Source organism: Montipora capricornis, chromosome 2 (assembly GCF_036669925.1).
Source record: "Montipora capricornis isolate CH-2021 chromosome 2, ASM3666992v2, whole genome shotgun sequence".
Lineage (NCBI taxonomy): Eukaryota > Metazoa > Cnidaria > Anthozoa > Scleractinia > Acroporidae > Montipora > Montipora capricornis.
Genome location: NC_090884.1, coordinates 8685383 through 8700382, shown reverse-complemented (window position 1 = coordinate 8700382; position 15000 = coordinate 8685383). Strand labels below are relative to the sequence as shown.

General features: G+C 41.4%; 3 protein-coding genes and 1 pseudogene across 3 annotated transcripts in view; 3 read left to right on the top strand and 1 right to left on the bottom strand.

Annotated features, from left to right (window-relative positions):
• LOC138038237 (adenosine receptor A3-like) overlaps positions 1-119 on the top strand; it is a 1374-nt gene extending 1255 nt beyond the window's left edge. The window contains exon 1 of the mRNA XM_068884045.1: positions 1-119. This exon is cut by the window's left edge and continues 1255 nt beyond it. The gene's annotated coding sequence lies outside the window, so the exon portion shown is untranslated.
• LOC138038715 (protein mono-ADP-ribosyltransferase PARP16-like) overlaps positions 1-15000 on the top strand; it is a 126009-nt gene that overhangs the window by 35625 nt on the left and 75384 nt on the right. The gene's annotated exons all lie outside the window — the stretch shown is intronic.
• LOC138038236 (uncharacterized) overlaps positions 1-15000 on the bottom strand; it is a 29883-nt gene that overhangs the window by 12654 nt on the left and 2229 nt on the right. Inside the window, 3 exon segments of the mRNA XM_068884044.1 lie at positions 6759-7364; positions 8459-9463; positions 9465-13745. Coding sequence (XP_068740145.1) covers positions 6759-7364; positions 8459-9463; positions 9465-13745 — 5892 coding nt within the window.
• LOC138037747 (melanocortin receptor 3-like) lies at positions 3805-5721 on the top strand (annotated as a pseudogene).

Sequence of the window (15000 nt, the reverse complement as noted above, 5' to 3'; positions counted from 1 at the left end):
GGTAATAGCTGTTCCTAGCTGACAACACCTTGGCAATATGGCTCTGTGAATATGTAAGGGTAAGAGTCGGTGTTGTTTTGTTTTAGTTTTGTTTTTTCAACTTTATTGGTCTAAGTCTCTCTTCTAAATAAATAGTTAGATACACAAAATACGTATGGTTGTTTCAAATTTTATTCTCAATGCGCGTATTTAGGCTTGCCTGAATATGACTCAACTATTAGAGAGTAATGTGAAGTGCTATTTTTCTACCCATATGAACCATATGAAGGTTAGCCCTACTAATGGAAATGGACCCACACAAGGACAGAAGAAAACTCTGACGATGGTGGGAATTGAACCAACGACCTTCGAGTTAGATCATCGCTGCTCTACCGACTGAAAGAAAAAGTGCCTTAAGGCATTACGCGTAGTGCATGTTTTTGTAAACTATCCTCCTCCATCCTTTAAACCGGGCTGGTGTCAAATTTTATTTTTTCTTGTTGGTAGTCACAAATGTGCATACTGAATTAAGTTTCGATCGGGTGAATCTACCTTTATACCCTACAGTATATCCTAGCTTCCCTGCCCTATTTAGAAATCATATGCTTTCCCTGCGCTTTACGATCATGTGCGCGCTAGACCAATCGGCCACCGCGACACAGTTCTGTTGTAACGAGGAAAACAATTGTTTATTGTGGAATCTTTCCGCCGGCCATGATTGACACAGTATTAAAATGTTCGATAAAGTGGACAGATGTTTTTACTTTGAGAAAGACAAGCTTTAAAGGTAAGAAGAATTTTCTACGTTAATACTAGATCTTGCTTCGTACTTATACTTGTGTGTTCCGCTGTGAACATTACGGTATTTTGCACAGAACGAATACTTCATTAGCAGTATTTTGCATAGCACGAATACTCCAATATTTCTTGGGAACCGGTTTGTTCAGCCGTTTTGACGTAGAAAGAAAATGAGAAAATAGCTTTCAACGGCTTTACAAAATAAAAAATGAAATCAACTTTTAAAAAACGATGTAGCTATCGCCGTCACGGGGACTTCGCAGCGGTCCCCCATCCAAGTACTAACGTCATTCGGAGGAGCTTAACTTCAGCTGACACCTGGGCTAACATCAACGATTGAGATCTTTGTGTTAAATTCGCACATGTATCTTGTCGAACTTTATTAAAACTTGAAAGAAAAAAAAAAAAAGCAAACTAACAAAAACCCGGTGTCTTGCCGTCATTTTGTCGCAGATGCATCCTTTGTTTCGTGAGTTGTCAGTATTAAACACGCAAGGTAACTTGATCACAGGCGGCCGCTAAAATCGATGTCACTTTCGATTTTGTGATTTTACTTGTACGACCAAAAGTACGATAGAAAAATTGAACTCAGATTGAACGTACAAAAATCTCCCGAAATGTTTTTCGCTGATGGTAACTTGTATTATATTCGTGGCACAAAATTTATGATGTCTTCATCTCGCAAATTGTCTTATTCTCGATCGACACTTCCTAAAAGTTCCTTCTGCTCTCCTTAAAAGCTACATATCAATATTTATTTACTTTTGCGTCAATATTTGTTTTTGCATACATGTACATCTGTGCCTTGCTTTGTTCACATTTTTGGGCATTAAAATAGAATTTCTGGTTGTATGTTCCTGACAGCAAGTTGCATCTTTTGACGTCTCTCATCCAGTTACTACCCCCGCCGGAAAGTGATTAACTTCAATGCAAATTGTCTTGGAAAGCTGTCAGAAGCTTAGAGTACACGCTGAAGGTTGTGATGAAAAAGAAGTTGTAAATGATCAACTTGTCAGCCTTGAAGCTAAATGTTTCTCGATTTGCTTTTATTTTCTTCCATCGTTCTGGGTTAAGTACTTTACTGAACCACATATCTTCTCAGGGGGTATCTACCATGACACTGTAATGATTTATGATACCAAAACAATATCGTGTACCACATATTACGAAAGGACAACTTCAATCTATTGAAGAAACAAGCGCAGCGTAGTTGTCAGTTATGTGTGTCGATCAGACCGAATCTTCAACATCCTCCCTGGTAAACCACGGGCATTTCCCTACCCTCTGTGCCAGAACAGTTTCGGTTGTGTGTCTTAAACAGCCGAAACTGTTCTCTGCTTGCCCTTTACGGCACTGACAAAAGTACCGTACATAGTACATGGGTACTTGACCGTAGCCATTGGCCGAGAAACTAATCTTAGCCAAAAGGCCGAAAAGCGACCAGGACATGGGAAAACTTAGGTAAAAAAATTGTGGGGATATGGGATTTTGACGAGATTTCAAGTTATTGTGAAACGTTTGGTACCAAGTTACTCTAATACTGAAATCAAGATTATGGAATTGTAAAACTAGAACTTTGGACTGGACTATAACCCGCGCAATTAAGGAATTTTACATTTTTGAGCATTCTGAGAAATGGAGTACACATGTTGTCTTCTTGTCTTCGCCACGCCAGATTTAAACAGTTTGCAAGAAACTAAACCAGGATTACGGGACCGGAATTCGAATACATGGCCCGGTTGTTTCGAAAGCCGATTACCTTAATCCAGGATTAGCGTAAACTTTTGTTTCATGTTTTCAACTTTTTGGTGAAAGTTTCCTTTGCATATTGACTTTCACGGAATATCAGCCTTGAACAGCATTTGGGAATAGAGAATAAAACTCGTTTGTTCATTTTAAACCTGAGATTAGCATTAATCGGCTTTTGAACAACTGGCCCAGGATGATAAGTTGTTGAACTGTGATCTGTAATAAGTTTTTCGGATGATTTAAGGCTGATCTTGTAATTTTTGGATGAACGGAGTTAAGGAAGGAAGTAAAACTGTAGGATTTAAATAAAGTCTTATTCCAAAAAATAAAGAAATGAAAGATCCCGTATCCCGAGAACCCGCTAATAGGGCTTCCTTGTTTGCATTTGCAAATTTAGTAACATTAATAATGACTTTTTACAACAGACAACTTCAAGTTATATTACAGATGTATCTTTCTGGTAATCTCTTGCCATTTTCCGAAGTTTACCTGTACTTGAAGTTCACTGTAAGTGGACAATTTGTGTTAACTGTTTGCGCATTCCACGGATACGCCTTTGGAGGCGTCTTGTTTGAGTTTCAAATAAGAAGAGGAAATCAGACTATGCATATAGCAAGGTTTCATGCGTGTCCCAAGATCGGTTTTGCTCCCTGTAACGACTGCACATCCACTACCAACATTGGCATTGGTACAAAAAGGTAGATGGCTTTAAATGTAAAATATACTTCGAGCTTAACCAGTGCCAAGAACGAAATAATATGCATGAAAGTTTCACCACATTATCATCACTGTGTAGTAGTTGGACCGGTTTCAATTGCTCCACGAAGTCGCTAACAGCTATAAAACACGTGTTTGGACGAGATGGAAGAGTTTGAAGGAAGAGATATAGCATTTGTGAGCGCTTGGCTTACAAAAAAGGTCTTCAAAAGTTGTCTTCAAAGGAATTTTGGCTGCGTAATTTGTCTTTGTCATACTATAAAGTGGATAGAAAATGGTATGTTTTCACACCCCCCATTTCATTGTTAAAGCTCTGAAATGTGTAGGTTTCTGTTAGAGGAAATCAACCGACAGTAACACATGCAGTCGTTAACGCTCTAGGGCCTGCTGTTGATAAGTATACAGTTCCCTCGTTAGACAACCTTTGCCGTGTTTCCTTGACATTTGTTAATTAAACATAAAGAGAATCCCTTCCGGCGACAGCAAGACAGCACAATATGGTTCACTCGAATCTCACGCGGGAACAGAAAAGAATAGCTCATTCCATGTTACAAGCGGCAATCAACCTGAGTCAGAGTTTGACAATTTCTGTTCTTTAAGTCCTCAGAGAAAACCAAGAAAAACAGCAAACACGGACTCGCAAAACTTCATTCAATCATAGGTACCCCAAGATCACGGAGTATCGTTGAGTTACATAAATTTTATTAGGGTTTGCATCGGGAATTTAGCGATCGTTATTTAAGGCATTAAAATAGAAATAAAAATACATCAGAATTTCTCACCTTGCCTCTTTGTCTTATTTATGGCATATTCTTAGTATTTCTGGCCGTTTCAGCGAGATTCTAGGGAGTTTTAGTTCTACCGTTTCTCTCTCATATATATCATTCCCATAGAAAGAGAAAACAGCGAACCTACAACCCACTGGAATAGCGCTGAAATCAGTGGTCAAAGTACGCCACAAAAACATTGATAAGGTATCGAGAAGACAAGGTAAGGGATTTTTGTTCGATTCATGTTCTGTATTTCGACTCCTAACTACTTTTGCAAATTCACACACAAACGCTTATAATTTTAACTGATCGAGATACTCAAATTACATTGTTAGCTTGGGGTACCTGTAACTCAATCAACAATTTTGAAAGACGCCAGCCAGAAAAACGCCATATCGAGTTTTTTAAAGATTTATACGAACAAGGCAGCTGTTTGAATGTACTAATTGAATTTACATAAACTGGTCGATTTGGCCAGAATTGAATTGCGTTAGCTCTGTGAAAGTGCTTACTCACTGTGTGGACCCAAAGTTGAAATTAAAGTTCGCCAGGATCAGCATAAATGAGGGGATCGTCCAACGAAACCAGTAAGGAATGCTTCAACACGGTACCTGTTTTGTTCCTGATCGGAGAAAAACATGTCCTGTTGGTCAATATCGCTGCAAATGTATTTCTCATGTTAACAGCAAGTTTGGGAAACCTTTCCATTCTGCTCAGTTTCCTGCACGTTCCATCTTTGCGCACAACATCAAATTATTTGTTATGTGGGCTGGCCTTGACTGACCTCGGAGTAGGACTTGTGGTTCATCCTTTGTACGTCTCTGTGATGTACAGTCTCTACAATAACACTACACCACATTGTATCATAAACTCGGTTTATAGCATAGCCATATCATTCTTCGCCGGTGTTTCCCTTTTATACATCACAGTCATTGGTACAGACAGGTATCTTGCGATTACGTTGAACCTCCGTTACCACGAATTCGTGACAGAAAGAAAAACGAAGATTACACAGGTAGTTCTGTGGTCAGTGAGTGGTTTAATGACTCTTGTGTGGCTTGAAGGCTTTCTTATTTACTCGAACGTCGCAGCCGCCTTTGTCGGCATTTCCCTCGTAGTGACATTTGCTGTTTATACCAAATTGTACTTTGTTGTGAGACGCCACAAATCTCAAATCCAGAGTCAAATACCAACGCAGATATATGACTTCGAAAACGTTCGCCTAAGGAGGCTACAGAGATCGGCCATTAACACTTTGTGCGTCTTTTTCACCTTCCTGTTCTGTTACCTTCCTTTCTTGGCTTCACAGCAATAGGTAACATGTCATCTTCGCCAAAAAAAGAAGTGGTTATTGTGTACGAATACACCACGACATTAATGCTCTCCAATTCATCTATTAATCCACTGATGTATTGCTTTCGTTTACTTGAGTTCAGAAATGCTCTCAAGACGACTTTCAAAAGAACTTTCTGCTTGCATTCTTCTCATGAATAAGCAAGTTCCCATCAAGTCTTTTCTCCAATAGACTCTCTCAAGAATTTGAGAGGTGCACGATTTATGCTGAACACAAGGTTTGACAGCACATTGACAAACAGTTTTTATTTCAGGCCACATGCATATTTAGGACTTAAGAACCGCTAATTATACGAGAAAAGGCTACCTGATACTCAGGAAAATTTATAAGAAAATAATTTCAACTTATCGAATAATGAAAACACCGAGTTGCAATTTGTGAACACACGATTTGGCTGGAAAGTTAAAACCTCCAGCAGTGAAAAGAAAAACAGGTTGGGTAACGAGCGTGGTCAGCAGATCGGTAATAGCTGTTCCTTGCTAACAATATATACCTTGGCAATATGGCTCTGTGAATATGTAAGGGTAAGAGTCGGTCTTGTTTTGTTTTTGTTTTGTTTTTTCAACTTTATTGGTCTAAGTCTCTCTTCTAAATAAATAGTTAGATACCTAAAATACGTATGGTTGTTTCAAATTTTATTCTCAATGCGCGTATTTAGGCTTGCCTGAATATGCGCATTCATTAAAAACTGACTCAACTATTACAGAGTAATGTGAAGTGCTATTTTTCTACCCATATGAACCATATGAGCGTTAGCCCTACTAATGGAAATGGGCCCACACAAGGACAGAAGAAAACTCTGACCAGGGTGGGAATTGAACCAACGACCTTCGAGTTAGATCATCGCTGCTCTACCGACTGAGCTACAAGGTCAGACGGGAAACGTTGGCCGTGTAGCACTAGCACTGCACATTACTCTCTAATCGTTACGACTGTTGAAATATAAGTGCTACGTTACACGGCCAACGTTTGCAAAAACGTAACATTTCCTTGTATTAAAAACTGAACTACGGATATCAGATTTCCAGCATTTTCATTAGCTCGCTGGACACAGACTGTCAGCTCGTATACCTGCTGTACCTAATATGGTCAAGGAACGCGTCAGCAAAAAGCGAGCTGAAAAATGGCCGACAAAAGCCTTTTTGGAACGGAATTGACCGATTCAATTCAGAAATCGATGCTTCAGTGGAAGAGTTGTTGATCCTAGAGTTTTTAACAAAACAATTATTCTACTAGGGCTTGCTGGATATAAAATGATTATAACCAACTCGGCGCTAAGCGCCTCGTTGGTTATATATGACTTCATAGCAAGCGCACCCTTGTAGAATTATTGTTAAATACCCTCTTTGTTAAAGACCCTAAGCGTAATTAAAAACAAAGGACTTTGTTACCTTTGTGGGAGGCGTGTCATCTACAAGAACTGATCCAATGGACATCTTCTCTGCGATGAGTCCAACATTGTTTTCGCATCTTAGAGTTACGTAGTACTTGTTACCAGCGACTAGCTGTAAGCCTTCCGCTTGTATGGTTTTGTATAATCCATTGTTTGTGTAGTTTGTTATGAAATGGGTACTATTTCGAATCGCATAACTGCAGGACTTTACACCTGATTCTTCGTCTGCGAAATATGTCACTTTGGCAATTAACAAACAGTTGGAGCAGCATTGCGTGACATCATTAACGGGGATTACATCACCAAGCAATGGTGCCGTTAAGTCCACTTTTATTTCCTCAGTAGTTGATAGCGTAAACAAGCCAGCTCCATTTGTAACGCGTACAGTCACGTAATATGTCCCTAAATGACGTAATTGGCAGTCGTCACAAGTCACGTGAGTAGAATTCCAAGGAAGTTCGGTCATGGATTTAATCTGACAGCCAATGGCTACTGTCCCAACACAGAATTCAGTTCTGGTGACCCCACTTTCGGGATCACTTGATTTCCACGATGCTTGTAGGTTGTCTCTATGCTCAAGCCATATTCTCTTTCCCCGTGAAAGCTGAAAAGATGAAAAACACGATGAGGCAGATCATCAGACGAGTCAGTTAGTTTACATTATATGCGAATGGTAAAAAGAACAGAAGCTAGGAGGTGTTAGTCTCCCATAATTATACTTGAATTCTCAAGTAAAGGTGTGAGCGGGTACCTAGCTAGGAATTAGTTTACACTTAATCTTAAGGTATATCTTGGTTGGGAAAGAAAAAGCAACAGTACCCGACTACATAGCTACACTATATACATTTTAAATTCTGTGCAAAACTGAAAATTTTCTTACTTACCAAAATTCCAAACGGAGAGCAAAGCATACTGTTTTATCTGTTTTTTGTTACAAGGTCTTAAGCTACAGTTATATTGTCCATTCTGTTACACTTTTTATTCTTGCAAACTCTGTAAACTTAAATGTGTTTTTTCAAAATTTTCGTATTCTTAACGCGTCCTTTTTATAATTCTCCCACAGTGTAAATCAGTCTTGTTTTTTTTAGTATTGATTTGCATTTCTATGCTATCAATTTGGGTGGGTTTGAATTTTTGATTCTGTGATTGAGCATCGATTTATTGATTGATGCCTGCCGCGAACGAAGGCGTAAAGTAGGTTGCATTTCTATTTGTGTAAACCACACACCAGCCATTTTTCGCGTTCGTTTCACGACAACGAACATGTTCCAATAAAGCATTTTAATTGCTTTATTGGAGCAGGTTCGTTTTCGTGAAATGAGTGCGAAAAATGGCTGGTTTACAGCAAAGTGGCAACTGCTAACCCTTTTGTTTCGAAAGAGCGAAGCTGACAACAAGTCGCAAATTTGCGACTTCTCCAGACATTTTAGTCGCAAAGGAAAAAATTTAGTCGCAAATGCGATTGTATTGGTCGCAATTTCGAGCCCTAAATTTCAGGGCTTATTTCGGTAAGCACAACCGTACGTACCTGCAACATGCGCGGAAAGCATTAACTCGTCGTCACGTTTTGTCCCATCCTACTAATGATTTTAAAAGACGCTACTGAGTTTGCGTTTGTTGCTGCGCTTCTTCTCGAGTCGCTCGTGAAAGCCAGCCCTGAGCAATTAAAAGAAACATGACACTAAAACTATTTCTTACCTCGGTCAACTCAGGGCGAGAATCGTCAACAAGGAACCCGTCAGACCATCCATGTGACGTCATCCCGGCGCCATTCGTAGCCTCAACTGTAACGTAATATCGTTTTCCGTGAGCAAGTGTAAGATTGTCCTTCCTTGCTGTGGCTGTTATGTCGACATCTGTAAAATTCATCAAGTCCGTAAGGTCTGGTGATGTTCCTATACCCCAGCGGTATTTGACGACACCACTTTCTGCATCACTGAACAGTTCCCAGGTTGCCTCTACCACACTTGTTGATGACTGGTATCGAATATCATACTGAAGAGAAGAACCATCGTGGACGAGACTGGGACTGGGTGGTGTTACGTCGACAATAATGCCATCAGATGAGGATGTGCTACTAAAGCCATCACCATTTAAACATGTAATCCTGCTGATGTACCTAGCGCCAGGTACAAGACTGAGATTCCGGCGAGACAGATTACCATTAATTCCCACCGACTGTGTAAACACAACAGTGTCATTTCCAAAAGCTGAACTGTTATCCGATGCACTCTGTTCAATGAGTGACCACGAGCAACTGGATATTCCAGACTCATCATCTTTGAAACCCTTCCACGAAATTTCTAAGGAGTCCATGGAATCTGTAAAGTCAATGTCATGCTCAACTCCATCGATAACCATTCCAAGGGAAGGAGGAATAATATCAAACATCAACTTCTTCGAGGACATCACGGAGGTAAGACCAGCTCCATTTTGAACAAATATTGTAACATAATACGCTTCACCCAAATGAGGAACAAAGGGCCCTATGGTCCCAGAGGTTAAGGCTCCTGCTGCTGTGGAACCACTCACGCAGGTTTGGGACGTGGTTACTAAGCAGTATTCACTGCTCCTTATGTCACTTTCATAGTCCTTCACACCGTCCCAAGAAAAACGAATTTCGATGCTTCGTGTTGTTTGTTATGTATCCACGTTACTTGTTACGATCTATGTTGTAATCGGAGGACTGGGGTCAACTATAAAATCCATTGGAGCTTGCCATACTGTTTAAGCCACTAGCCGTAAATGCTTTTAAACTGGAGTAATACGTCTGACCGGCAACCAGAATGTCTAGACCAGGTGCGTTGGGTGCAAGGTCTTTTTCAACACTTGTTCTCAACCCAACACTTGTGAAACCTAAGGTATCGTCTTTGAAACGTTCTGTACCTATTGCCCACTGGTAATCAATCACTGGTTCGCTGTTATCGTCCAAGAAAGGGTCCCAATTGGCACTGACCACTCTCGTGTTAGTTGTGTAGTTGAAATCAGCACCCTCTATAGTGCCATCGCGAATGTTCGCGGGAATTGGCCAGACGGACTCCACTCGAAAGCCATTGGATCGAGCCGTACTCCTCAGTGATGCTTTGTTCCAACACGTTAACACATTATGATACGTCAAGTTCCTGAGAAACCCTTTGTCCTTGTAAGTTTGCACCAGAGAAAACACTTTTCTTTGTCCGTATGCCGAATTGTTGCTGGCATCAATTTGAAGCAGTTTGCTTCCATCGCTGCTTTCTATTTTCCATGTGCATGATTGAACGCCACTTTCAACATCCTCTGCGCCAAACCAGGACATGGAAATATTCCAGTTCTCAAGCACAATGTTGTAATCCACTCCAGTCACGTGGTTCCCATCAATGACATCACCCATGCGTGGAGGACTAACATCCATCAAAATACCATTCGAGCAGCGCGTAACCGAAAGACCAGCTCCGTTTGTGGCTTGCACTGTCACAAATACTCGCTCTCCTGGGTTAATCTTACAGTCTGGACAGCTAAACGATTTATTAGCTCCAATTCTCGTGGTTGTTCGTATTTGGCAGCCGCGAGGTTTGGTTCCGAGACAGTATTGGCTTTCCAGGATTCCGCTTTCTGGGTCAGTGATGTCCTCCCAGTGTGCTGCAAGATCCATGGTCGGCGAAAAATAGTCAATGTCTCGACCAGTGGCCCCATCACGAACGGAATCATTGGGAGCTTGTGGTGGCGTGGTGTCTATTACAAGTCCAAGCGATGATAAATTTGACCTTAAACCAACAAGGTTCGTCGCGACGACTGTGATGTAATAAGTATTACCGTGCAAAAGACTAAGGCCGCTCTTCATCACCTGTGTCGCAAGATGTACGTCTTCAAAGCTCACAACATCGTGCTGATGTGGTTGAGTCCCGATAGCGAATTGGTAGTTCAGCAGCCCGCTCTCCAGTTCAATGAACGGCGGCCAGGTGGCTACAATAGAAGCTGCGTCTGATTGATACTGTGAGGTGTTATCGCGTGAGACACCCGCTATAATAGGACCACTGGGGACAGGTGGCGTGTTATCTACCTCGAAGACAGAAGACGACGAGGACGCCAGTCCAGCGTTGTTAAAGCACTCGACACTAACATTGTAGCTTTGACCTTGAAGAAGGGGAACACTTCGAGGCAACGAAATATTTCCCGAGGACGAGTTTTTAGACTCGATGAAAAGAACCTGACCAGACTGATCTACGACCAAGATGCTGCATGTGCTGATACCGCTCTCGCGGTCTATAAATTCCCTCCAGGAAATTACGCGGTCAACATCAGTTATAAAATATTTTTCTCCAATTTTTCTTTTTGTTGATTGCCCCACATAGACTATTCCTGGATGTGGTGGAGTGCTGTCAAAAACGAGAGCATCAGAGCATGATTGTGATACAAGTCCAGCTCTGTTTCGTGATATCACAGTGACGTAATACTTTACTCCTGGTATAAATACTAGTTCTGACATTGTCGTGTTGGCGTAGTTCCGCCGGCCGATGTTAACGAGTGGTTGGATTTGGGTACCACATTTGCTTGTGCCAATGGCCCACTTGTAGTACCAGACTTCACTTTCTGGTTCAGAGAATTTGTTCCAATAAACCGAAATAGCGGACGCTGAAGCGGAGTAAAAAGCCACATCTTTGTCATTGTATCGCCATCCATCTTGTGAACCAAAGCCTGGGTAGATTTTGTTTGGTATAGGCGGTGTTCCATCCGCTATGACACCATCCGAAACAAGTTCTCTGACAGATCCTGCCTGGTTTGTCACCTTAAGGTGCACGTAGTACTTAGTTCCACTTGACAAATTGAGAACAGTGTTACTTTTCACATGAGTTGATAGACCAACATCAGTAAAACCTTGAACACTGGTCTTGTCATTCACACTTATACCTATGCTCCATTCGAACTTCTCAATACCACTCTCCAGATCCCAGACTCCTTCCCAGTTAGCGGCCATCGATGAAAGAGAGGATTGGTATCTCAGATCTGGTTCAATGATCCCGTCATACACTATACCATGGCTTGGAGGACTGAAGTCAATGAGCACTCCGTCGGAGCTCAAGCACTTCCGTAGATGGGCATTGTTTACGGCACAAACCGTCACGTAGTATACGTCATCAGACAGCGAAAGGCCTTTTACAGTAACAGAAGCATTTAGTCCCACGCTACTGAATGGAATAACATCCATAATTCCCCCTCGATTTCTGCTTATTCCATATTCGAAGTGGTGAAATCCAGACTCTGGATCTTTAAAACCTTCCCATTGTGCCGAAATTGCTGTAGTGTTATCTTGATAGTCAATATCCGAACCCGTAATACCGTCTCGCACTTCAGCTGTCTGCGTGCTTGGAGGAGTCACGTCAGCAACGAAACCATCCGACGATATTTGGGAACTAAACAAGCCAGCTTTGTTTTCAGCTTTGATTTTAATGCAATAACGCTGACCGTTCACCAAAGTAATGTTTTTCAGGGTAAATGAGGTAGCAGTTGAAGGAGCTAATTTCACAAACTTATTTCCAGTGACATGATAGTTTCCAGGTAGGCAGCTTCCAACAGAAAAGTAGTATTGTTTGACAGCTGTGTTTGGCTCGGGAAATATTGACCATGATCCGTAGACATGTCTCAGATCAGCCTGGTAGTCGATGTCTACTTGCGGTTTTGGACCGTCGAAGACTTTTCCAGAGGATGGAGGGGTGGCGTCAGGTATTACCAAGACCGAATACGCGTCTTTATACAATTTGGCACCGTTGATGGCTCTTATGATGACGTAATAACCTTTGCCTTGTGTTAATGCAAGGTTTTGGAATGTTGCCGATGTGGGAAGATTGGGTCCTGGAACAACCGCAAAGTCGGAGGTTAACATTGGCTTTTCTGAAGGTATCATGGCCCACTCGTATCGCTGAAGTCCGCTGTGAGCATCTGAGAATCCAGCCCATTGCACAGTAATTGAGGATACACTTGTTACATACACACACGGAGTTCCATTTATGATGTCTTCAACTCCTGTCACTACAACTTTTCCCGTAAATACGGGGTGAGTCGTATCCACGGTAACACCATCCGATGTGACGTCAGTGCTAAGACCAACCATATCAATGGCTCTCACAGTCACAAAATACTTGTTGTTTTTCAACGCCAACCCATCATGTGTTACGTTTGTCGACTTCCCAGCGGACGTCCAGGAAACGATAATGCTTCCGGTAATATCAGTAACCTTATATCTGTAGTCCATGATCCCACTTCCTGTGCTGCCATCGGTGAAACCATTCCAGTTTGCCGCTATAATGGTGTCTTCTGACTGATAATCTACATCACTTAAGTGTCCATCGTTTATGCTACCTGCCTGTGGTGGATCTTGGTCTATTAACACGCAATTTGATGTAATTTGAGTATAAAGTCCAGCCTCGTTATAGCCTCTGACTACTGCGCAATAGCGTTGTCCAGACACTAGATTAAGGTTTGTTGCTGTAGGAGATCGGTTGAGAGCTGTCGTCTTGAATGTTGTAATATGTCCGGCCCCTTGACGTTTTACCGCCCAATGATAGCGTGCAATGGGAGAATGAGGATCGGTGAATCGATCCCAATTTGCACTAAACGTATTCGTCCACTTTGCGTATTTCATGTCCACTCCAGATTGCTTTCCATCGTATGCTTTCCCTGCCACAGGGGCCGAGGTATCAATGATGACCCCATTGCTGGTGAGATCCGAATGCAGGCCCGATTTTGTAAACGCTCGAACGACGAATTGCACTTTTGAACCGTCTGAGATGCTGTTGAACGTCGTCGCCGCGCTTACGCTGAGTTTGACGTTCTTGAAAGACATTAACTCGTTTCTGTGCTTGGTCCGGAAGGGAGTGACAAGTACCTTCCACATGTACTTGCTGACACCGTGTCTTGCTTGTACTCCTCCCCAGTTCACTTGCAAAAGCTTAGAGTCTTGGTAACTTTGGTCAGCTCCAGGCCCATCGTGGATCCACCCTCCTTGTGGCTTTGATGTATTAATTAATGTTGATCACACCACTACAAACATGCAGAGCAGTGTTGTTTCTCATGTCGACCGCTTGTATAGACACTTTGTAGTTGCTGTTGTCTTGAAGAGGTAGCCCTGCCAAGTTAACAGTAAGTAAGGATTTTGAAATTGCGTCTAAACTCCGGCTACTGGTCAACAGGGAGCTGGGGAAGGAATAATAGAAATCTGAAATATTTTTAGAGCTTTCGTTTGTAGATGATAGTGCGTTATTTAAGTCTTCGTGATGAAGTTTGGGTTAGGACGCAGTCCTTACAACGTGACTGTTTCAGAAACCAATGGGCACAAAAAATACGATAGAAACAGTTGAGTCTAATTCTAAGCACAATGGAGCTGTGTCCTATGCCGGTCCAATGAATTCGGAGGTTAGAGGTTGTGAGGAGCTGTGTGACATCTTTGAAGTTTTATCTGAGATAGGCTTTCGTCCCCTTAAAGAATGGATAACACGTGAAACCACATCATTTGATTATCATTGAAATGGCTCAGTTTTACATTCACTTGGCTAATATCAGGTTTATGCTATTCAGTCCGCAACAGAATGATTGATTATTCTTTCAAACTACGCTGACGAGGACTCAGATCCTAGTCAGCCAGCCTAAATTCGCAATCACCGTTAAAGTGATCATCAAATAGTAATACCAAGTAGTTTGTCAAACTTGGGCCCACTCAAGAAAAATTGAAATCTCAACGAAACTAAACCCTACATTATACAAAATTCAGAGTAGCGGCATGAATGATAATAATACTAATTGCAATAATAATAATAATAATAATAATAATAATGATAATGATAATGATAATGATAATGATAATGATAATGATAATGATAATGATAATGATAATGATAATGATAATGATAAATAATAAATAATAAATAATAAACCACAACCATAATGATAATAATAAACCACACAGAGTATGTTCATGGTGGCAGGCGAGAATTCCATAGAGGAGTTAAAAAGACAACATCAAGCCTTGAAAACTGTGTCGGTGAAATCGAGAATGGAAAGTATTGATTCCACTCTACCCTTGGTCTGCTGCGGTCAGTTAACCAATTGAGAGACAAAGGAGCAAGTTCATGGCTTACCGCAGTGCCTCTTGTCGATCAAGGTTTAGTGCTGAATAAACAAGAATTCAGAGACTCTCTACGTTTAAGGTATAACATGCCTCTGTCCAACTTACGAAGCAATTGTGCTTGTGGTGAGAAGTACACCGT